The sequence below is a fragment of the Plecotus auritus genome (genome assembly GCF_963455305.1).
Source record: "Plecotus auritus genome assembly, chromosome: 7".
Taxonomy (NCBI): domain Eukaryota; kingdom Metazoa; phylum Chordata; class Mammalia; order Chiroptera; family Vespertilionidae; genus Plecotus; species Plecotus auritus.
Window position 1 is genome coordinate 49,475,211 of NC_137774.1, and position 18,618 is coordinate 49,493,828.

The following is an 18,618-nucleotide window of genomic DNA, read 5'->3' on the forward strand; positions in this document are numbered from 1 at the left end:
GAGCTTTGATTTATTTGACAGGGCTAATAAAATCCTCATGCCAGAGTTCTTTTAGGATTAAATAAGAATGTAGGTTGAAGTACTTGTGGTAGTACTTAGCTATATAGTTTATCGTCATTACCTTCATCGTCATCACCTTCATCATCATCATAATCTTCATCATCATCTTTACTAGTCTATTAAACTAGTGTTTGTTCATTCTCACATAGAGATCCAATTAGTCTAGATTTGGTGGCTCTGATGGTGGGGAAGGAAGGTGGTCTATCGGAGGTAGTGTAGATCTCCATTTAATTTCCCCCAGAAGGTTCCAGAATATTCTGCCTGGCTAGTCTCCCCTCACTCAGAAATCATCCATATCATTTTCTGCCAGGATTGTGAGTGGGGGCCTTTCTCTAATTTCCATGAGTGACATAGAATTTCTCTATTACATTAGATGAGTTTTTTTCAATATGATATTGGAAGAAGAAATGAGTCAAAAGTACTAACTTGTTAAGATTATGGTTCCAAACATTGAATTTAAGTTTTACTATAAGTGAAGAGAATTAACACATAAAAGGTTTAGGTAAAAATATAGTTGAATATTTCTATCCTTTGGGGATAGTGTGGGTTTTCTAGACATTAAACCAAAGGCATAAAACATAAAGGTAAAAAATTAATGGATTTGACCAATGTAAAATTCCTAGAAGACAAAAATCAACATTAGAGATTGAGCCTGGCCGGTATGGCCCAATGGTTGAGCACTGACCCATGAAATCAGGAGGTTGCATGGTTCGATTCCTGGTCAGGACATTCCCCTGTTGGGGGCCAGCAGGAAGTAGCCAATGGATGATTCCCTCTCATCATTGATGTTTCTATCTCTCTCTTACTTCCTCTCTTTGAAATCAATAAAACATATTTAAACAAACAAAACAAAACATTGGAAATTTAAAAGCGAAAGGCCAAACTAGATAAAACATTTTCCATAAGGCACAAAAGCATTAGTATAATTAATATAACTAAAAAGCTTTTAAAAATCAATAGGAAATATAAAAACCCATATGATAAAAATGGACTGAGGACATGAATAAGTAATCAACTAACTGAAAAAGACATACAAATAGCCATGAAATATGTGGGAAAATGTTTACTGTAATTTTAAAAGTATAAATTAAAACAGCACTATAATGCTACTTCTCATCTATTCATCTGGCAAGATTATTAAAAGTGGTAATACTCAGTGTAGATCAGAACATGGGGAAATTGAATATTTATACACAGCAAGTGGGCCTGCAAAATATTTCCATTTCTAATTTAGAGGATAATTTGGTGATATAACAAGAAGCTTGAAAACATGACACTTTGATGCAGAAATTCTAATTCTTTCATGTTGGATCTTAAGAAATAGGTATATGTGCAAACTTGTAGCCAAAAACATGTTAGTTACAGAGATATTCAGACTAACAGAAGACAGGAAAGAATATTGACCTAACAACAGTGTGATCCCATTTAAAAATATATTTATAAATTCATAATGTTATATTGGTTACTAAGAATATGCATGGTTTTCATTTTTTTTTAAATTTATCTGAGTTATTTATTCTTTAACAAATACATCCATCGGGTTTGGTAGCAGGGTTAGGCCAATTTCATAAGATGATTTGGTTGCTTCCATTTTATTTCTGTGCTCTGGAACACTTTACATAGTAGAGGAATTTCCTTTCCTAGAAGCTTTGAAAGAGTTCCCCATAAAACCATCTGGGTTTGACTACTTTGAGGAGTGTTGTTCTGCAACAAGTTTTCCAATTTCTGTAGTGTTCTTGGCCTACTCATGCTTGCTATCTGTTTTTGAAACACCTATGGCATTTAAAAAAAATCTTTGTTGTTGAGAATATTACAGATGTTCCCCTTCCCCTATTCCCCCCATTGCCTCCCTCCACCTGGTTCCCACCCTACTCTAGGCCTTTGTGCCCTATTGTCTGTGTCCATGGGCAATGCATATATGCATATAAATTCTTTGGTTAATCTCTTCCTGGCCCCCCTCCTCCCTCTGAGATTCCTCTTATTTTGCCTGGTGAAAAAAAAGTTTATTTAAAAATAAGTAAACATAAAATTGTGAAAATATTCTCTCATAATTTCTTTTGCATCTGTGATTAAATGTTTTTCTCATCCTTAAAGTTTTGTTTCAGTTTCTCCTTTTCTCTTTCTTTAGATCTATGCATTTAATCTCTCTTTTACAATAACCAGTCCTAAAGTTAATTATCAATAATTTCAACTTTGATTTCAGCTGTGGTCTGTCTGAGTCCTGCTCCAAAGTGCTTGTCCTAGAGCCCACGATGAGAGACAAGTAGCCCCTGGAGGAAGCCGACTCAGTGGTAACAGAGACAGAAGAGGGAAAGAGAAAAATGTGCAAAGCCTCTTAGTGTATAGTATGAAGGTGACGCATGTCCCTTCCAACCGTGTGCCATTGGCCAAAGCAGTCACATAGTCTAGTCCAAAGTAACTAGGTATGGGGATACATTCTGCCTAAGATGAGGTTGAAAAATTGGAGTTGATAATGCCCAAAGTTGGGAACATCTGTCATCCTGCTGACGAGATACCTCAGACTAATAGCTATGCCTTCATGGTGTATGTTTGAAAAGGATAAATGATATCCTTCAGTTACAGAGGAGCACTGAAGGTTGTATTGGACATATTAAATACTGGAATCTTTAGGGATATGCCAATAGCAAGTTATTGGGCAAATAGACTGGTTGATTTATTGATTCCCGAAAACTTCTAACTTCATGATCTTATACTGTACCCCTCTTGTAGTAGGTGAGGAAAGAGTAGCCTGGAGAGGTCAAGTTAAACAACTGGCCAAAATCATACTGAGCTTGTCACCTCCTGTCTGGTGTTGTCTCTTGTGCCGGACCCAGTGTTTTGAATTCTGTTCGATAGACAAGCACTGTTCCGCAGAGCTTTCTGTGATGACAGAGATGTTTATTTCACTCTGTCTAACATGGTAGCTGCTGGCCACCATGTTACTTCCTGCGTATGTGAAATGTGGCTAGTGTAGCTGAGGAAAATAAATTTCTAATTTTGTTTAATTTAATTTAAAATTAAGTAACCCAACGTCTCTTGTGACTCCCGAGTTGGACAGGTAGCTCCAGCGACCACTCGGACTCAGAATGAAGGTGCTAAAACCACTCTAATTCAGGGGCTCCTAAGTGCACTATCAGATGTCAATGGAAACATATCTCAAATAAATAGTATGACATTGTTGAAGCAAGTAAAAAGCCTGTGTTTTGTTTGGGAAAGCAAGTTATGTGATCAACTTAAGGTCAATAGGTTAACACTTAAGTAAGAATATAATTTTTTTTAATTTGTCCTCTGTTTCCTCCACTTCCTCCTCCCTTAAATGCACTTACTTTTAATTTTAAGTTTATTTCTCTGATGGCAAAAATTAAGTTTCAGGTAATTCAGGGCTCATTTCTTCCACATCTTGGCCATTGCTTCCTTCTTATCATCTTTGATCCCAACAGCTTTCACATCCAGCTCTTCCAGGTACTTCTGTGCACCCTCACGGCACACACTTACATGCATCATTGCACGTGGTCTGGTGCAGGGAGGTCTGGGGCCACCGCAGGACTGTGCATAAGCACTGCAGGCACTCTATGCAGGCATCTTTACTACTCCCATGTCTTAGAAGGCTGAGGATCTTTGGGAGCTTTGCCACTCCTGGCCTTCACTGAAGAACTGATGTGTAGATCCTCCACTGTGCTCAGATCCTCCCCAAATGTATATTTTTCCCAACCTGCCTGCCCCTAACCCAAGTTTTGACCATGGGGAGGTGCGAGGTACAGACCAGTTTCTCTCTGTAGTAGTCAGCTTAGACTCAATTATGCTGCAGTAACAAAAAATCCCCAAACCTCTCTGACTTACAAGAACAAAGGTGTATTTTTCACTCCAGCTGGATGGCCACAACTCTACTGGCTCATTATGGTTGAGTGAAGAAAGGGGGAAAGAGTCACAAAATGACTTGTAAAACTTCTGTGTGGAAGTGGCATAAATCACTTCTGTGCACATTCTTATGTCCAAGGAAAATCACAGGATCGATCCTGAAGATGAAGTATAACTCCTTCCCATAATAACAGGCAGTAAAATTAATGAACAATATTAAAATCTGCACATTTATCATTTATTTCTCTCCCCCTCTCCTGTCCCACTTCCCTCTTCATCTTCAACATCCCTCAGCCTGTGGGTTCTTTATCTGGAATAAGCAGCATAGTATATTCTTCAAACTCTATTTATGAGATAGACTATTAAAGATTCAAAGCCCATATTCTTGAAACTCGAAACTCTTTTCTCTCACATGTGCTTCTGAAGCCAGCTTTGAAAGATGACAAGTAGACTTGACACCTTCTCCTTTTTCTGCACTGTCATCCCTTCGCTGGGGTGGAAAGCAGAGAAAGCATCGCTGCCTCCTGACTGAAGGAGAAGCTCAGAGGAGAAGAGTATCTGTGTGAAGAAGCCATCAGTTAATAAAGTATTATTAGACCACACTCTAGCAGGTTGGGCTGTCTTTTGGGGGAGGCAGAGATTCCCTTTTTTGAATGGAAATATCTTGGGATTGAAGGCAGAGGCTGGCACAATACTGGAGTTGTCTGCAGAGTCCTCTAGGGCTAGTGCCCTTCAATACAGCAGCCTTGAACCACATGTGACTACTAAGCACTTAAAATGTGGCTAGGGTGACTGAGGAACTAAATTTTTAAGTTTTATTTAATTTTAATTAATTTAATTTCCAATAGCCACATGTGGTTGGTGACTACTATTTTGGACAGTGCAGTTCTAGATGTTACCAGAAATATTGTGGCTAAAAGTCACACAGTGTTCTTCATGCCATACTATTATTTATACATATAAAAACCATGCTATGCCTTACTTTTTAAAAAAATCTCAAATGGAAATAATTTCAGTTTGTATAAAAATTAAATTGCTGTTATAATTGGTTAAAAGAAAATAATGCTTTACTTATTAATTGGCTAAAGCTGCCTGACCCAATAAGCAGAGGCTAAATTCACAATTAATTAAAGATTTCATGTTCATTCATCCAAGACATGCCTCAAACCATCTTTTGTCCAGCTGGCCAGCAGGAGATTTACAAACATATTTAGGACATCTTGTGACTATAATCAACATATGCAAAGTATCCCATTTCAAAAAAATTCATTCATTTATCAGATTAGTACCTCTGTTGCAGGAATAGTACTCTCTCTATTATGCCAACTATAATCATATTTTTAGTAAATAAATACGACATAATGTATTATATAGAAATTTATGTTACCATTTTATTGGTAATTTAACATAGTTTTCGAACTTTTCCATCTATTAGGAAGTATTATTTCTCTATTAGAGATGAGAAAATGGAGGCATAGAGAGCTTATACAGTTTGTTTAAGGTTATACAATTGGTATTTGGAATTCTAATATGTGAACTCCAATGTGTTGATCCAAAGCCCTTATCGCTCAACAATACTGCTCTTACTTGATAGATAATGATAAAACCAAGCTGCAGCCACCTGTATTGTCCTATGGACAGAGCCTGCAGAAAGTTAGAGCTCCTTTTCAGAGAGCCAACTGATACCAGTGGGCTGCTATGTAGGTCACTCCAGGCCTGCCACAGCTGGTGCCCCTTGGTCTCTTGGGTGGAAGGGAGATGTGATTAGCTATGAGACTGGAATCTAAGACATTCATGGAGGTTGTCCCAGTCTAATTTGGTCTATAGATGCAATGCCACAACCATTATATCCTCTATATTGGCTTCTGGTCACCTTCTGGGTTTGGTGAAAATTAAGCTTCTAGGATGCATGCCATGCCTAGTTCAAAATCTGCCTGTCAACTCCAATGCCCCAAGCTTAACCCTGCACCTCAACATTAATCAGGTGACCTGACGTAATTTTATGAGCGATGTACCGTCTAGCATGAATCTTCTTCATGTGAATCCAAAATATCAATTTCTCATATTCATTTAAAATACAACGAAAGATAGATGCTCACTTTCTTACTTCGCTGTTGTATTCCTGGTTCTACTTTGTTATTTTTAAAGCAGGAAAACGCTTCCTTCATCGAATGCCTAAGTGCAAAGCCCTTGTGGACACAGCCCTCTCCCACCTCAGCAACCCGCTGTACTTGGTAACTTTGGTCAGAGGAAAGGTGGGCTCTGGGATGAGAAACTACAAGTCCCAGAATGCTCAGCGCCCTCCGCACAGGCGCAGCGGGGACCACCCAGCCTGCGGGCCAGCTAGCCTGCGGAGACTCCCGGGTCCCCGCGCGGGACTGGGGCTGGGGGCGGACAGCCCAGCGGACCTGGACGGCGCTCCAGCCGACCTCGGGCGGTACGATGAAGGCACGGCGGAGCGCGTGAGGAGGATGCGGCGGCAGGCGCCACGGCGGGAGGAGGAGTAAGCGGTGGTGCCCTCGGGAGGGAGCCGCGCTCGGGCCAAAGGCTCCCGGAGGCTCCGCAGTGCCGCCGCCGTTGCCCGGGAGGCTCCGCGCGGGAGCCATGTAACCTGCGGCGGGCTCCGTCCTTCCCAAGTTCCCGGGCTAGCGCGGCAGCGGGGCCACGATGAAGAAGCAGTTCAATCGCATGCGCCAGCTGGCCAACCAGACGGTGGGCAGGTAGGTCACCCGCTGGCAGCCGCAGCCGGTGCGCGCCTGCTGGGCTGCATTCGCCGGCGCCCAGGTGATGGAACCCGTCGGGCCTCCTGACCGCTTTCCCTGCTGGCTGGCCCCCGCGAGGTGTTGCTCCCTGGTGCGACCCCTCCTCTCTGAACTTCCCAGACCCCGGAGCCCCTCTCACGCTCTGTCTGCTGCTCCAGGCTCCGGTTGCCAAGCGCAAAGTGTGACGCATCCTTTACCTGCGTCCCCAGCTGCCCCTTCACCTCGTCCTCCCTGCCTTTCCCTGGACTCCCCTCTCCCTTTGCTCATGTCGCTTCCTGGAAACAGGTGTTTGCTCTGATTGTGCTGGAGCCACCTAAAGCAGTCGCTCTCCAAAGATTCCTCCCCTGCGCCGAATTCATCGCTGCTTAGGGGTCCAGGGCGAGGGTTGGGCCTGGTCGGCTTAGCAGAGCTGAGCCTCCCTCCCGCGGTGTTTGCTTTCTGGGACTAGGACTGTACGGGATTCTGGATTTTTTCCCCCTGGTTATGTTTGTTAAGGCGTTGGGTGGTGGAGAGAGGAGCTGGAGAGGTGGGGGGCTGGGCGTAGGGGAGGTGCTGATGGAATGGTGCTGCTCGCAGCTTGGTCTCCTAAAACTGTTTTCAGTGGAGGGGGAGAGGCTGCAGGAAGGGAGGCCCAGCTCCTCGGGAAGAGGAGCTATGTAGAGGATCACAGCCAGGTAGCGGAGGGGGAGAGAAAGAGTCAGGCCCTAGGAAGCTGCAAGACCCAGCCTACTGTCATCACGGTGAATGGACTACAGCTGGGCTAGTGTCCCCAGGAGCCGCTCTGCGGGGTGCCCACATACATTAATGTTACATAAGGATTCTGGTGGGTCTCTTCCCAAACTAGGCATGCTCTGAACACAGCGCTGTTTGGTGGAGGGGATTTTTCATCCATCTTCTGCCCCTGGGGAGGGATTTCGTAGCTGCTGTGGCAAAGGAATTCAGGTGTGCTGTTTTGAAGCCAGTGGAAAACAGAACCCAGCCTTGGGTGCAATTAAAGTGCAAGCTCAATACCTTGAGGGCTCTCCACTAGGTTTACTAAGAAACCAAATACCTTCCTTGGGTGGGAAGTGGAGCCTGAGCTGGCATCTGGTAGGGTGTGGGTAGGGACATCCCTGGGGAATAGGGGACCCTGAATTCCCATGTAAGCACACTGCCCTAATTACAGTGGGCATTTGAGGGCAGGGCATGCGGTGACTTCTTATGCTTCCAGGGACTCCAGATGGCTTCCAAGTAACAATGTCTAAAATTGACTTGGATTCATTTTCCTTTCCCAAACACATGTGCTCTAACACAAGGGAGAATTTATGAATAGCAGAGTCAGATTAGCGGGGTTTCTGGCCCGATCTTGCTACAGATATAGCCTCCTGTGGGCTGCCTTTCGATGTGTTTGATGCTGAAATAGTGTTTTCCTGTATAGGTTGTTTAGCAGATGACAGTAAAGCTGGCCTGTGTTAGGTCTTGGCTTCTGCGTCAGTCATCACATCCGACCAGCCAAGTGACCCGTTGGCCCTTGATTGTAGCCTTGGATTACAGTTCTCTCGTGGTGTTGGGGTTTCAGTCATTGCTTGAATTGGAATACGTTTATGTTTCCTCCCTGGCCCCCGCTCCCCCCACACAATTCTTCTGTCTCTTTTCAGGACTTGTTTAGAAGTGGTAAGATTTGTGAGCCTCGGGCATAAAGCCTTTATTATCACCTTATCCGTGAAGGGAATGACAAAGGGAGAGGGGAGTTGAGTTTTAGAGGAAGTGGTCTTTACTTGCGGAAGGTGGAAGTCCAAGCGGCTGGTGAATGCTGGCGTGTGGATAAATTATCTTTATGAGATGGCATCTCTGTGTCCTGTGCCAGGTAAAGTGAGGGCCAGTTCACTACTGTGTATCACTCATATGTGTCCATTTTCATGACATTCAGAGTGAACCTTTTAAAGCAAGACCCAGTTCATGTTACGTTGCTGGTGAAAACCTCCAGTGGCATCGCACTGTCCCAGATCTTTCCAATGGCCTACAAGACTGTAGCGGACTTGACCCGTGTTTGTCTTTTCGTACTCATCCTGTCCCTCCTGCTTCTCATTTCCTGTGCTCCAGCCACAGCGGCCTCCCCTGCAACATGCCAAGCTCATCTCCCTCCGCAGGCTTTATTCTTGCTGTTTCCCACTTTCCCTGTCCAGCTGAGGATGCGCTCCCACATGCCTCCCCATCACTCAGGTCTGGGCTCAAAGGCCTTCTGGAGGCTGCGCTCGCCATTAGCCCTCTAGCCCACCGTCCTGTTCATGTTTGTCACAGCGCTCATCACTCTTTAAAATGCTCTTATTTTTCATTTTTTTCTTTTCTTGTCTATCTATCCCCAATAGAATGCATTGATCACCATTGAATGTTCAGTGTATATAGAACAATGCCTTATAGACAGTTGGCACTCAATTCATGTTTATTGGCAAGATTAAAACAGTTTACTGTAGGGTCCACCTGGGTTAATAAAAGGGGCAGCATTCACTTTATCTTCTTGAAAATGTCGTGATGCATGGTCATAACATTGCTTCTTAATTTCTTGAATCAGTGGAAGCAACAGGACTGGAAGTTAGGAATTTAGATGTGGAATGGGTGTGTCACTTCATGGAGTTGCTTTAGCACGCCACTGGACTCTTGTCCTTGCCTGTCCTTGGAGTGAGGGCTTTCTTCTCTTTGAGGGAAGACAGAGAGGAGGGCTTAAGGGTTGCCCCTGCTCAGTTTCTCATCTCCCCTCCCCCTCCACAAGCTGTAGGTTTTGGAGTTTGAATAAAACCGCTCGGGATGGGACCCACTCACTTTAACAATGGAGGAGTTGCTGAGCTAGAACGCACTATGGAGGTCCCAGCATTTTCGCTTGAAGTGCTCACATCTGAGTACAGAGGGCGTCACAGCTGTGAAGAGTTTTTAAAACCCACTGCACTTAACTGGAAAACGTTTCATCTCCTTCATGGTCTGCTTCTGCAGCCATTGACACCTTCCTCCTTCGACTCTTCCCTCTCTGTCCTTCACGTTATTCCGTCCTTCGGGAAGCACTTCCTGGACCTCAAGCCTGGGCCACTGGTTCGGGGCAGCACAGGCTTCTGAGGGGACAGGCCTGGTTTGTTGCTTTCCGACTTCAGGACCTTGAGTATAACTCTCTGCACATCTGTTTCCTCATCTGCAGAATGGGGATAATAAGGGTTTCACTGAGTAATGTGGCTATTGTGGCAACGATGATGTGAGAGTACCCCTGAAAAGTGCTTGATACAGTGCTCAGCCCTGGGAAATGCTTAATGAATAGTAGCTAAAAGAATCTCTGGGCAAATGTTATCATTGTTATTGGGTTAAATGCACTATGGCATGCACTGCTCATTCATTTATTTGCTCATTCATTCATTCATTCATTCAGTGAGTATTTTCTAGATGTTTGCTGTGTGCTGGGCACTGCTCTGCTTTAGAGAATAATATGGTGCAGAATAAGAGATTCCATGAGTTCTCTTGGAATCTGTATTATAAAGGCATGCTATGGGTATATTGTATTGCAACTTTTATTTATTTTTTATTATTTCTCTTTTCCACTAGACTTTAAGCTCCTTTTGGGCAGGGGCAACTGCCCTACTGCCTGAAATTCAGATTTTCTGAAATTCTTGGGCAACTGAATGAATGAGTGAGCAAAAGATCCACGTGAGAATATTTTTTTTTCAGTCTCCACAATGGAGGTCACAGCAGCCCCCACCATACAGGGGGTAAAGGGAACCTGGCTTACACCAAGCGCTCAAACAACGGTTGATGAAGTTCATTGTCGTTTTCCTCTTCTGCTCGCCCATCCATCCTCCAAAAACGCTGGCCCCTACATTATAAGGGCCTCTCAGAAACTGATTCCAACAGCCACTGCTCAGTGATGGCTGTAAATGAGCACTATGCTCTTGTACAAAAGCTGGTGATGTTTAGTAGGTCTTAGAGTAAGCACGGAGCTATGGGTGTGGGAAGGGGTGCAGGGCTGGTTGGGTTGGATGCTTGGATTTAGAGGCTATGAGTTGGGGAGTGGAAGACGAGGCTTGTCTGCAGAGCCTGGCTTCCGTTCCTAGACTGCTCAGCAGCATGCGGCACCCAGCAGGCTTGGTTTCCGTACACAGGCTGGCCGAGCACCATCGCTGCTCTGCAGCTCTCAGGATCAACTGCAGGGGCCATGCACTGGCCAGTGGGATCGAGATGGATGCTGAGGATGCAGCAGCCTCTAGGAGTGCTGGTGCTGCAGGCATTTTCGCTCAGGCCAAAGCAGCCGAGCAAGTGAGGATCTTTTCCTTGAAGGTTTATGGGAGACACTGCCCTGCCCATCACATCAGCTGGCCTCCTAGAAGCCATGGCCCAGTCTGTAGACATCAGGGGAAAGTCAGAACCAGTTCCACGTTACTCATCGGACTGGCTCATTCCCACCTACTATATTCCTGACAGTGCATTGGACCTGTCAGACCAGCACAGGCCCTGCTGTGTGTTCCTGTTAGCCCGCAGGGCCAGGCAGACCCCACCCTGTCTCCCGAGGACCACTGTGGATGCTTATTAGGTCTCAGAGTGAAATTTTTCATTACAGTTTTATGGAAGCCAGGTCCTGCCACCTGCTGTGGCATATATATGTGAGAGAGAACAGAATGTACTCACCAGCTGATGAACGGGCTAGCAAATCTGGGAGAATATTCTTTGCTCCTATGTTCTAAGCTCCTTCCTGTGCAGATCTGCCTGCTCTCAGCCCTGGGCTGGGTGCTCAGCAGTCAGCGTGAGGCTGCTGGGTCCCCGGAGTTGTTATCCCAGCCTGCAAGTCCCTGCAAGGGAGCCATTCTCTTCAACAGCAATTGATGACTTCCCTCCCATTCTGCCATCACCAGAGAATTTTATCAATATCGATTAGTACTTTTTTATGATGGGTGACAAAGCCATTTTTTTTTCCTTTAGAAAAAGTGAATCAGTAGCCATGTGAGTAAAACAGTAATTTAATTTATGGTTCTACTTTTTAGTGTGGATTAGTAAATACCCCTTTTATTAATACTAAAAAAAAGGCAATTTCAAATGCTGTTTTGATAACAACAGCAAGGAATACAATTATGCTATGTGTTGAGATAGTTGTAGTCAGATAGGAAGTTGGGAGAGAGTAGGATGGTTGGGGCTTCCTGCTGGGGGCGGGGTATTCCAGGGGCTGGCACCTGGAGCCACTGCCTTTGGGAAGTGCGTGTCTGTGTAGCAATTTAAAACTATCCTTTCTATCCAGGAAGCAGATGTTTTTGCTTTCGTTTTCCAACTTCAGAGTTTATTTTTAGGATAAATGTTTATTTTCCCACAGAATTCAATTTACTTTTTTTAAACTTTCTTTTTTGTTACATAAGTGATACTTGTTTATTGTAGAAACATTATTAACTTATGGATGGACAAAAAGGAAAAAAAATCACCAATAATCTCATTACCTGGAGACTACAGTTCATATTTTGGCTATAGTCTTCTAAGGTTTTAATAGGCATCTGTGTTCTTCAAAAAGAGATAGTGACTGTACCATGTATACTATTTTGTAACCTGCTTTTCCCCTTCCTACTATATCTTGAATATCATTCCGTGTTAATAACTATACCTCTACAGCATAATTTTTCAGGGCTATGTAATATTCCACTGTAGCCAACTGATTTCCTTTTGCTAATCATGTAGCAAATATTTTCTCATTGGTTTCCTTTCCTAGTATGAATTTTTAGAAGTGAAATTGCTGAGTCAAAGAGTATTATGTTAGTTTTAAGACTACGTGAGTGTATATTTTATATATGTGAACACACATATATTTCCATTCTCAGTAGAAGTATTAATATCTTCTCCCCACTCATATCAGCAACGAATGTTACGACTTTGTTAACTGCATGAATGAAAACCAAAACCTCTCCTTTCTGTTCTTTTAATTTCTAGTGGGCTTGAGCATTTTAAATGTTTATTGGACATTTGTTGCCTTTTCTGAATTACCTGCATGTCTGAGACCCACTTTTTTAAAAGTCATGTTTATAACTGTTTCGTTACCGATTTTAGAGACATTTCAATAAGCATACATGTATGTGCTTTCTCATATGCCACATACATCTCCCTGTAGTTTGTTTTTTGCCTTTTATATTTTGTTTTAAAATTTATAATATTGTGTGATCTTTAGTCTATCGATTTATGGTTTGTGCTTAACTGTTCTGCTTAGGGAACACAGTTCCCAACCCAAGATTACATAAATATTCATACATTTTCATTACCATTTATATAATTTCATTTTACATCAAATCTTTAATTCATCAGTTATTAATTTTGGTGTATGACACGAGTTAGGTGTCACATTTATGATTTTTTTAAAAATCAGTTACCCTACTATCACATTGAAAAATGTAATTCAAGCATGTCAAACTCACAGCCCACGGGCTCCATGCCTTGTTTATTTGGCCTTTGAGTTTGACACGCTTGATGTAATTCTTACCCACTGTATTGAGATGTCATTATCATGTTCTAAACAACTTCACCTTGTTGTGTCCGTTTCTCAGATTCCTAGTTTGCTCTCTTGTGTCTGTCAGTTCTGGCAGGACTTTGGGGTGGGGTGGTTTGTAGGCTTTGGTGGTAGGAGCAGTGGAGTCAGTCTGGGCCCCCCATCCCAGCTTTACCCAGGGCAACTCCTTCACTTGGCAATTAAAACTCATCAAATTTGCCTAAGGGTCTTGCCGTGCCTTACCCACAGCTAACCTACAGATTGTTCTTTTATCAAAGAGAGTTGATTATATTTTCTTGGCTATTCTCATTTGTTTATTTTTCCTTAGTATTTAAAAAATGTATATATTAACATGGAGAAAATGGACACTTTTATGATATTGAATGTAATCAAAAGTCTTCCCCTTCAGCAATAGGATATGTTTACTCAAGTCTGTTTCTGATTCTGTAAAACAGTATTTGTCCATTTAGGTCCTGCATCATTTTGCTTTTGTTTTTAGGTAATTTGTCATTGTCATTACTATTGTCTTAATGACTGGAATCTTTTGTTAAGTTATATTTTTTTTACTGTTTATTGCTGGGATATAAGGAAGTTACTGATTTTTATATATAATTATCTTAGCTAACTTCATAACTACATCATTACTCTTTTTTTATTGTTGACACAATTACAGGTGTCTCCCATTTTTCCCCTCTTTGCCCCCCTCCACCCAGCCCCTGACCCCCCTCTTCTAGCCTTCACCACAGTTGTCGGTGTCCATGGTTATGCATGTATATTTTTGACTAATCTCTTCACCATCTTATATCCATTCCTCCACTCCCCTCCCCTCTGACATCCATCAGTCTGTTCCACATATCCATGCCTCTGGTTCTATTTTGTTCCGTCAGCTTATTTTGTTCATTAGATTCCACATATAAGTGAGATCATATGCTATTTATCTTTCTCTGAGGGGCTTATTTTGCTTAGCATAATACTCTCCAGGTCCATCCATGCTGTTGCAAAGGGTAAGAGATCCTTCCTCTTTACAGCCTTGTGGTATTCCATTGTGTAAATGTGCTCACGTTATATTTAAGTACTTTAAGGTACTATTGGATTTTTCAGGTAGACAATCACATTTTCTGCAAATAATAATTTTGCTTCTTTCTCCAGTATTTTAGATTTATTTTATTTTCTTCACTAATAGCATTGTTTAGGACTTGTGGAACATGTTAAATATGTGGCACTATGTGGGCATTCATGTCTTCTTATTATCCTCCAGGGAAATGCATGATAATTTGAGACATTTTCTTTTGTAATCATGTTACATATTGCATAATTTTATTATTATACTTTTTTTCTTTGGTGCCAAAGTTAAATTTGATTAACTATATTATCATAGACTTTAAAGATAACCACATGTTATTTTCTCCTTTTATTTGTTAATATATTCACTCTCTAATTTATGCCATAAATATTTATTGAGCGCTTACTATGTTCTAGATAGTGTTTTCTGTGCTGAGGATACATTAGTGAAAGAGTTTCTACCCATGAGGAGCTTGTGTGTTATTTTCTTGAACCTTAATAGATTTTCTAATATGGAGCTCTCCTTGTTTTCCTGCAATCAATTTTACTTGAGTATAGTTTGTTAACTTTTAAATATTCTGCTAGATTTAATTTACTGGGAGTTTTATTTGGGATTTTTATTCATAAATGAGAGCATATAAAATTTTTCTTTTGTTATACCTGTCAAGTTTTGATAATGGGGTCAAATGAATGATCACTTTCTACTTTTTCTATGCAATGCTGAGGTAAAGAATTACTAGTCCTTGAAGGTTGGAACTAACTTTTCCAGGATTGTTTTTGGAGGTGGTTATCCAAATTTCTTACAGTTTAATAAAATATCTGTTTTCTATCTTTTTCTGAGTCATTTAAGTAACATATTTTTATAGAAAAACATTTATTTTATTGTGATTTTAAATTTTAATAGAATCTATTTTTAGTAAATAGTTGTATCTCCTTTATCATTTTAATTTGCCTCTCTCTCTCTCTCTCTCTCTCTCTCTCTCTCTCTCTCTCTTTTTCATCATAACTAGCTTTGCCAGAGTATTTTCTTCCCCACATTCTGTGGAATTAGCTTTTGGGTTTATGCTTTTCTTTTTTTAGTCTTTTTTTTTATTTTAATCCTCACCCGAGGATATTTTTCCATTGATTTTTAGAGAGAGGGGACAAGAGAGAAAGAGAGAGAGATATCAATTGGTTGCCTCCTGCACATTCCCTGACCAGGGCCTGGGCCAGAGAGGAGCCTGCAATTGAGGTACATGCCCTTGACCGGAACCCAGGACCCTTTGGTATGCAGGCTGAAGTTCTATCCACTGAGCAACCCAACTAAGGCTAGGTTTATACTTTTAAAAGATATTTTTATTGGCCACTGGGACTATGCTGTCTATTAATTTCCAATTACAGTTTACATTCAACTAATACAAAATAACATTGCTTTTTAAAATTTTAATTAAACATGAATTCCTCCTGATTTCCTTGGGTTTATTTTATTTTCCTGGTTTTTACTCTTCCGTGTTGAAGTAATCAGGATAGGTTACTTTCTGCTGTGGTAATACATGAGCTCCAAACTACAGTGACTTAACAAAGAAGTTTATTTAAGTTCATGTGAAGTGTGATGTGAGTCAGGGGTCTCCCCAGTACAGCTCTCTTTCCTGTGTGATGCCGGGATTCCACCTGCACCAACCCTCTACCCTCCACCCTCGTTTCCAATCTTAGGATGTGGCTTCCAGTCACTGTGAAAGGTGAAGGGAGCTGGCATGCTAGCTCTTAAACGCCAGGGGCTGGAACTTACAGATGTCGCCTCTGTTCATATTTCATTGGCTGGAACTAGTCACAAGTCTTCCCTGGATATGCCTGGAGACAGGGATGGGGAGCCTGGACCACAGTTGACTAACCAGGAATGTTATCTCTCTCATGTCCCACTGATAATCTTGGAAATCTTTCTTGTACTCCTGCTCATCACAGTCCCATCTGCCTGCCCGCTCCTCACTGGGCAGCTGTGAGGTCATTCCTTGTCTCCATCGTGGGAGGGTGGCTATAGATTCTCATAGATCCCTCAGAGGAGAGCATCTTTAGGATAACACTTTTCTCTTGCTGATATCCACTTCACAATTAGTTTTTGATATCTCTATATCTATTTCTATATCTACTAGTAGCCCATTGTGTGATATAGGCCGCCTGCCACTTCCGCGGGAGCCAGTGGGAACCACATTGCACTGTTGGGAGCTGCGCTGCTTCTGCATGAGCCGCGCTGCTTCCACGGGAGCCTTGTGGCTTCTGCGGGAGGCGGAAGTGAGCGTGGGCACCCGGAGGGAGCTGTGCTGCTGCTTCTGTGGGAGGCGGGCCCGCCATCTCCTCTCCAGGTCTGTGCTCGGCCTCGGAGGCTGCAGGCCAGCCCTCCTGTCCCCCAGAGGCCCTCTGCGGCTGGGGTGTTGCTGCGGTGATGAAGCAAGCATCCTGCCCCAGCTGCTCCATGCCTGCTGCCCAGATGCCCTCTGTTGCTGCGGTGATGAAGCAAGCATTCTGCCAGGCCACTAATGCTGCCTGCTTTCAGTGGCAGCACCCCCAGGACTGGGGGACTCTGGCAAGGCCGAGGGGACTGGGTGCCGCCATCTTTGTGACGGAGTGACAGTTAATTTGCATATCACCCTTTTATTAGATAGGATATGTATATGCATTTTAAAATAAATCTCCTACAGTGGATAGAGGAGTAATGAGGAGAACAGAATTCTCATCCTACCACACTGGAATGACACCTACTTCATGGGATCATTGCCAGGATTAAATAATATAATATCTTTAGCATAACACCTGGGAAATAATAAGCACTCAATAAATTATGGTAATTATCACTTTCCCTGGCTGTGCTTAAAAAGTCTCTTTGACATGAGGCATTCGTTTCAATCTTATTTATATAAGTACCTGGTACGTATAGCTTGAAATTGATACCCATATGTCTTGTTATCTCAGATCAAACCCAGTTTTTCTATGTTTAGTCACAAACATGAAACATCTAGAGATAGCAGTAATGCCAATAGCCTTGCTCATTTAAAACCCATTGTGATTAGTAGTTTTGATATTACTTAGGAAGGTCTAGGGCTCTAGGCTATTCCACAGTAACAAGAACCCTTAACATCTAGATGGCTCACGGTGCTGACTGAAGGGGCTGGTCATAGCCCTTAAAGGATCCACAGGTACCTGTTTCACACGCACCTCTGCTATGGCACAGGTAGTAAATGAGGATGCAGCGAATCATGCACTGGCTCCTAAGGGTTCTGTGAAGGGGCATCCATCAGTTCTAGTCACATTTCATTGGCTGCAGCAGATCACCTGACCTACCTACCACACTTCCCCCGGGGCCAGGGAAAGGCACTGCCTTCATGGACTTGGAGAGAGGAGAACCACAAAGGCCATGGCCGTGTTGCCTGTAGCCAAGCACTGGGCTGTGTACTTTATGGGTGTTATTTTTATGGTCTCATTGCAACACCTGTATGAATTGGGTGCTACCTACAGGCCCGCTGTACAGATGGGGAGTGGAGGCGATGGAAGCAGCAGACCAGGAAAGGGGCAGAGCCAGATTTGAGCTGGGCCCTAAGTAGGTCAAGGCAGGCCGTGCTCTCCCCCCCACTCCTGGTGGCTCTCAGCAGCCTCAGGGTCCCCAGGTTACTGCTGTTTAGGTAGCTTTAAAATACTAACTGACTTGACTTGTATAAAAATAAAAATGTCACATTTATTTGAGGTAATCCAGTATCTTGTATGTAGCCTTAACCACAAAGCTTCAGACGATGAAATGTCTGCCAATAGGAAGTTCTCCACTTTGTTTCCTTATTACAGTTTCACCAGAAAGCATGAGAGAGAGTCCTTGGGAAGTGTTTTATAGCTCTGTGCTCGGTGTGCAAAGACAGTAGTTGCTATGTCTGCTGAAGCCCTGCAGCTTCCTGTATGACCTAGTAATCAAGCAGAGACCCTAGCAAAATAAAGGACATGAAAAGGCCAGGGCTCTGAGCTCTGTCTCTTTGGTGCACCTTTACGATTGCAGACACACGTGGTTCCACAGCTGCTCACTGCAGAGTGTGTCTGGTGACAGACTCCTGTGTAAGTCTTACAACTCTGAGAGTTAGTCCCAATCCTTCCCCCATCACCTGCCCGAGCCTCAGCAGGTGAGTGCGTGGTTGCTGCTGGTGGCATCATTGGTAAGGGAAGGAGCTGAGATTTGCGCTCAGGTTTGCTGGCTCTGGTACTGATGTGCTGCATGGCTAAGCTTCGATACCACTGCAGTAGGGGAAAGGGGACGGCTTTGTGTCTAACCTTGGGGAATGTTTAAGTTTTGGTGCATTTGTACTGTTGTAATGTACAGTATTTTTATAACATTCCAAAAGTGTAAGAGCTTGTGGGAGATGTTTAAGATAAGGAAACAGGACACAGAAG

The 18,618-nt window shown here is 43.0% G+C and overlaps 1 protein-coding gene across 6 annotated transcripts in view; it reads left to right on the plus strand.

Annotated features, from left to right (window-relative positions):
- Positions 1–6,223: 6,223 nt before the first annotated feature.
- The window catches only part of ARHGAP44 (Rho GTPase activating protein 44), a 175,804-nt gene continuing 163,409 nt past the window's right edge, over positions 6,224–18,618 (plus strand). For 4 of the 6 annotated variants that reach the window (XM_080680636.1, XM_080680633.1, XM_080680637.1 and 1 more), the window contains exon 1: positions 6,224–6,638. In XM_080680636.1, coding sequence (XP_080536762.1) covers positions 6,586–6,638 — 53 coding nt within the window. In that variant the 5' untranslated portion in view covers positions 6,224–6,585. The remainder of the gene's footprint in view (positions 6,639–18,618) is intronic. The other 2 variants (XM_080680638.1, XM_080680635.1) reach the window with 1 other exon arrangement.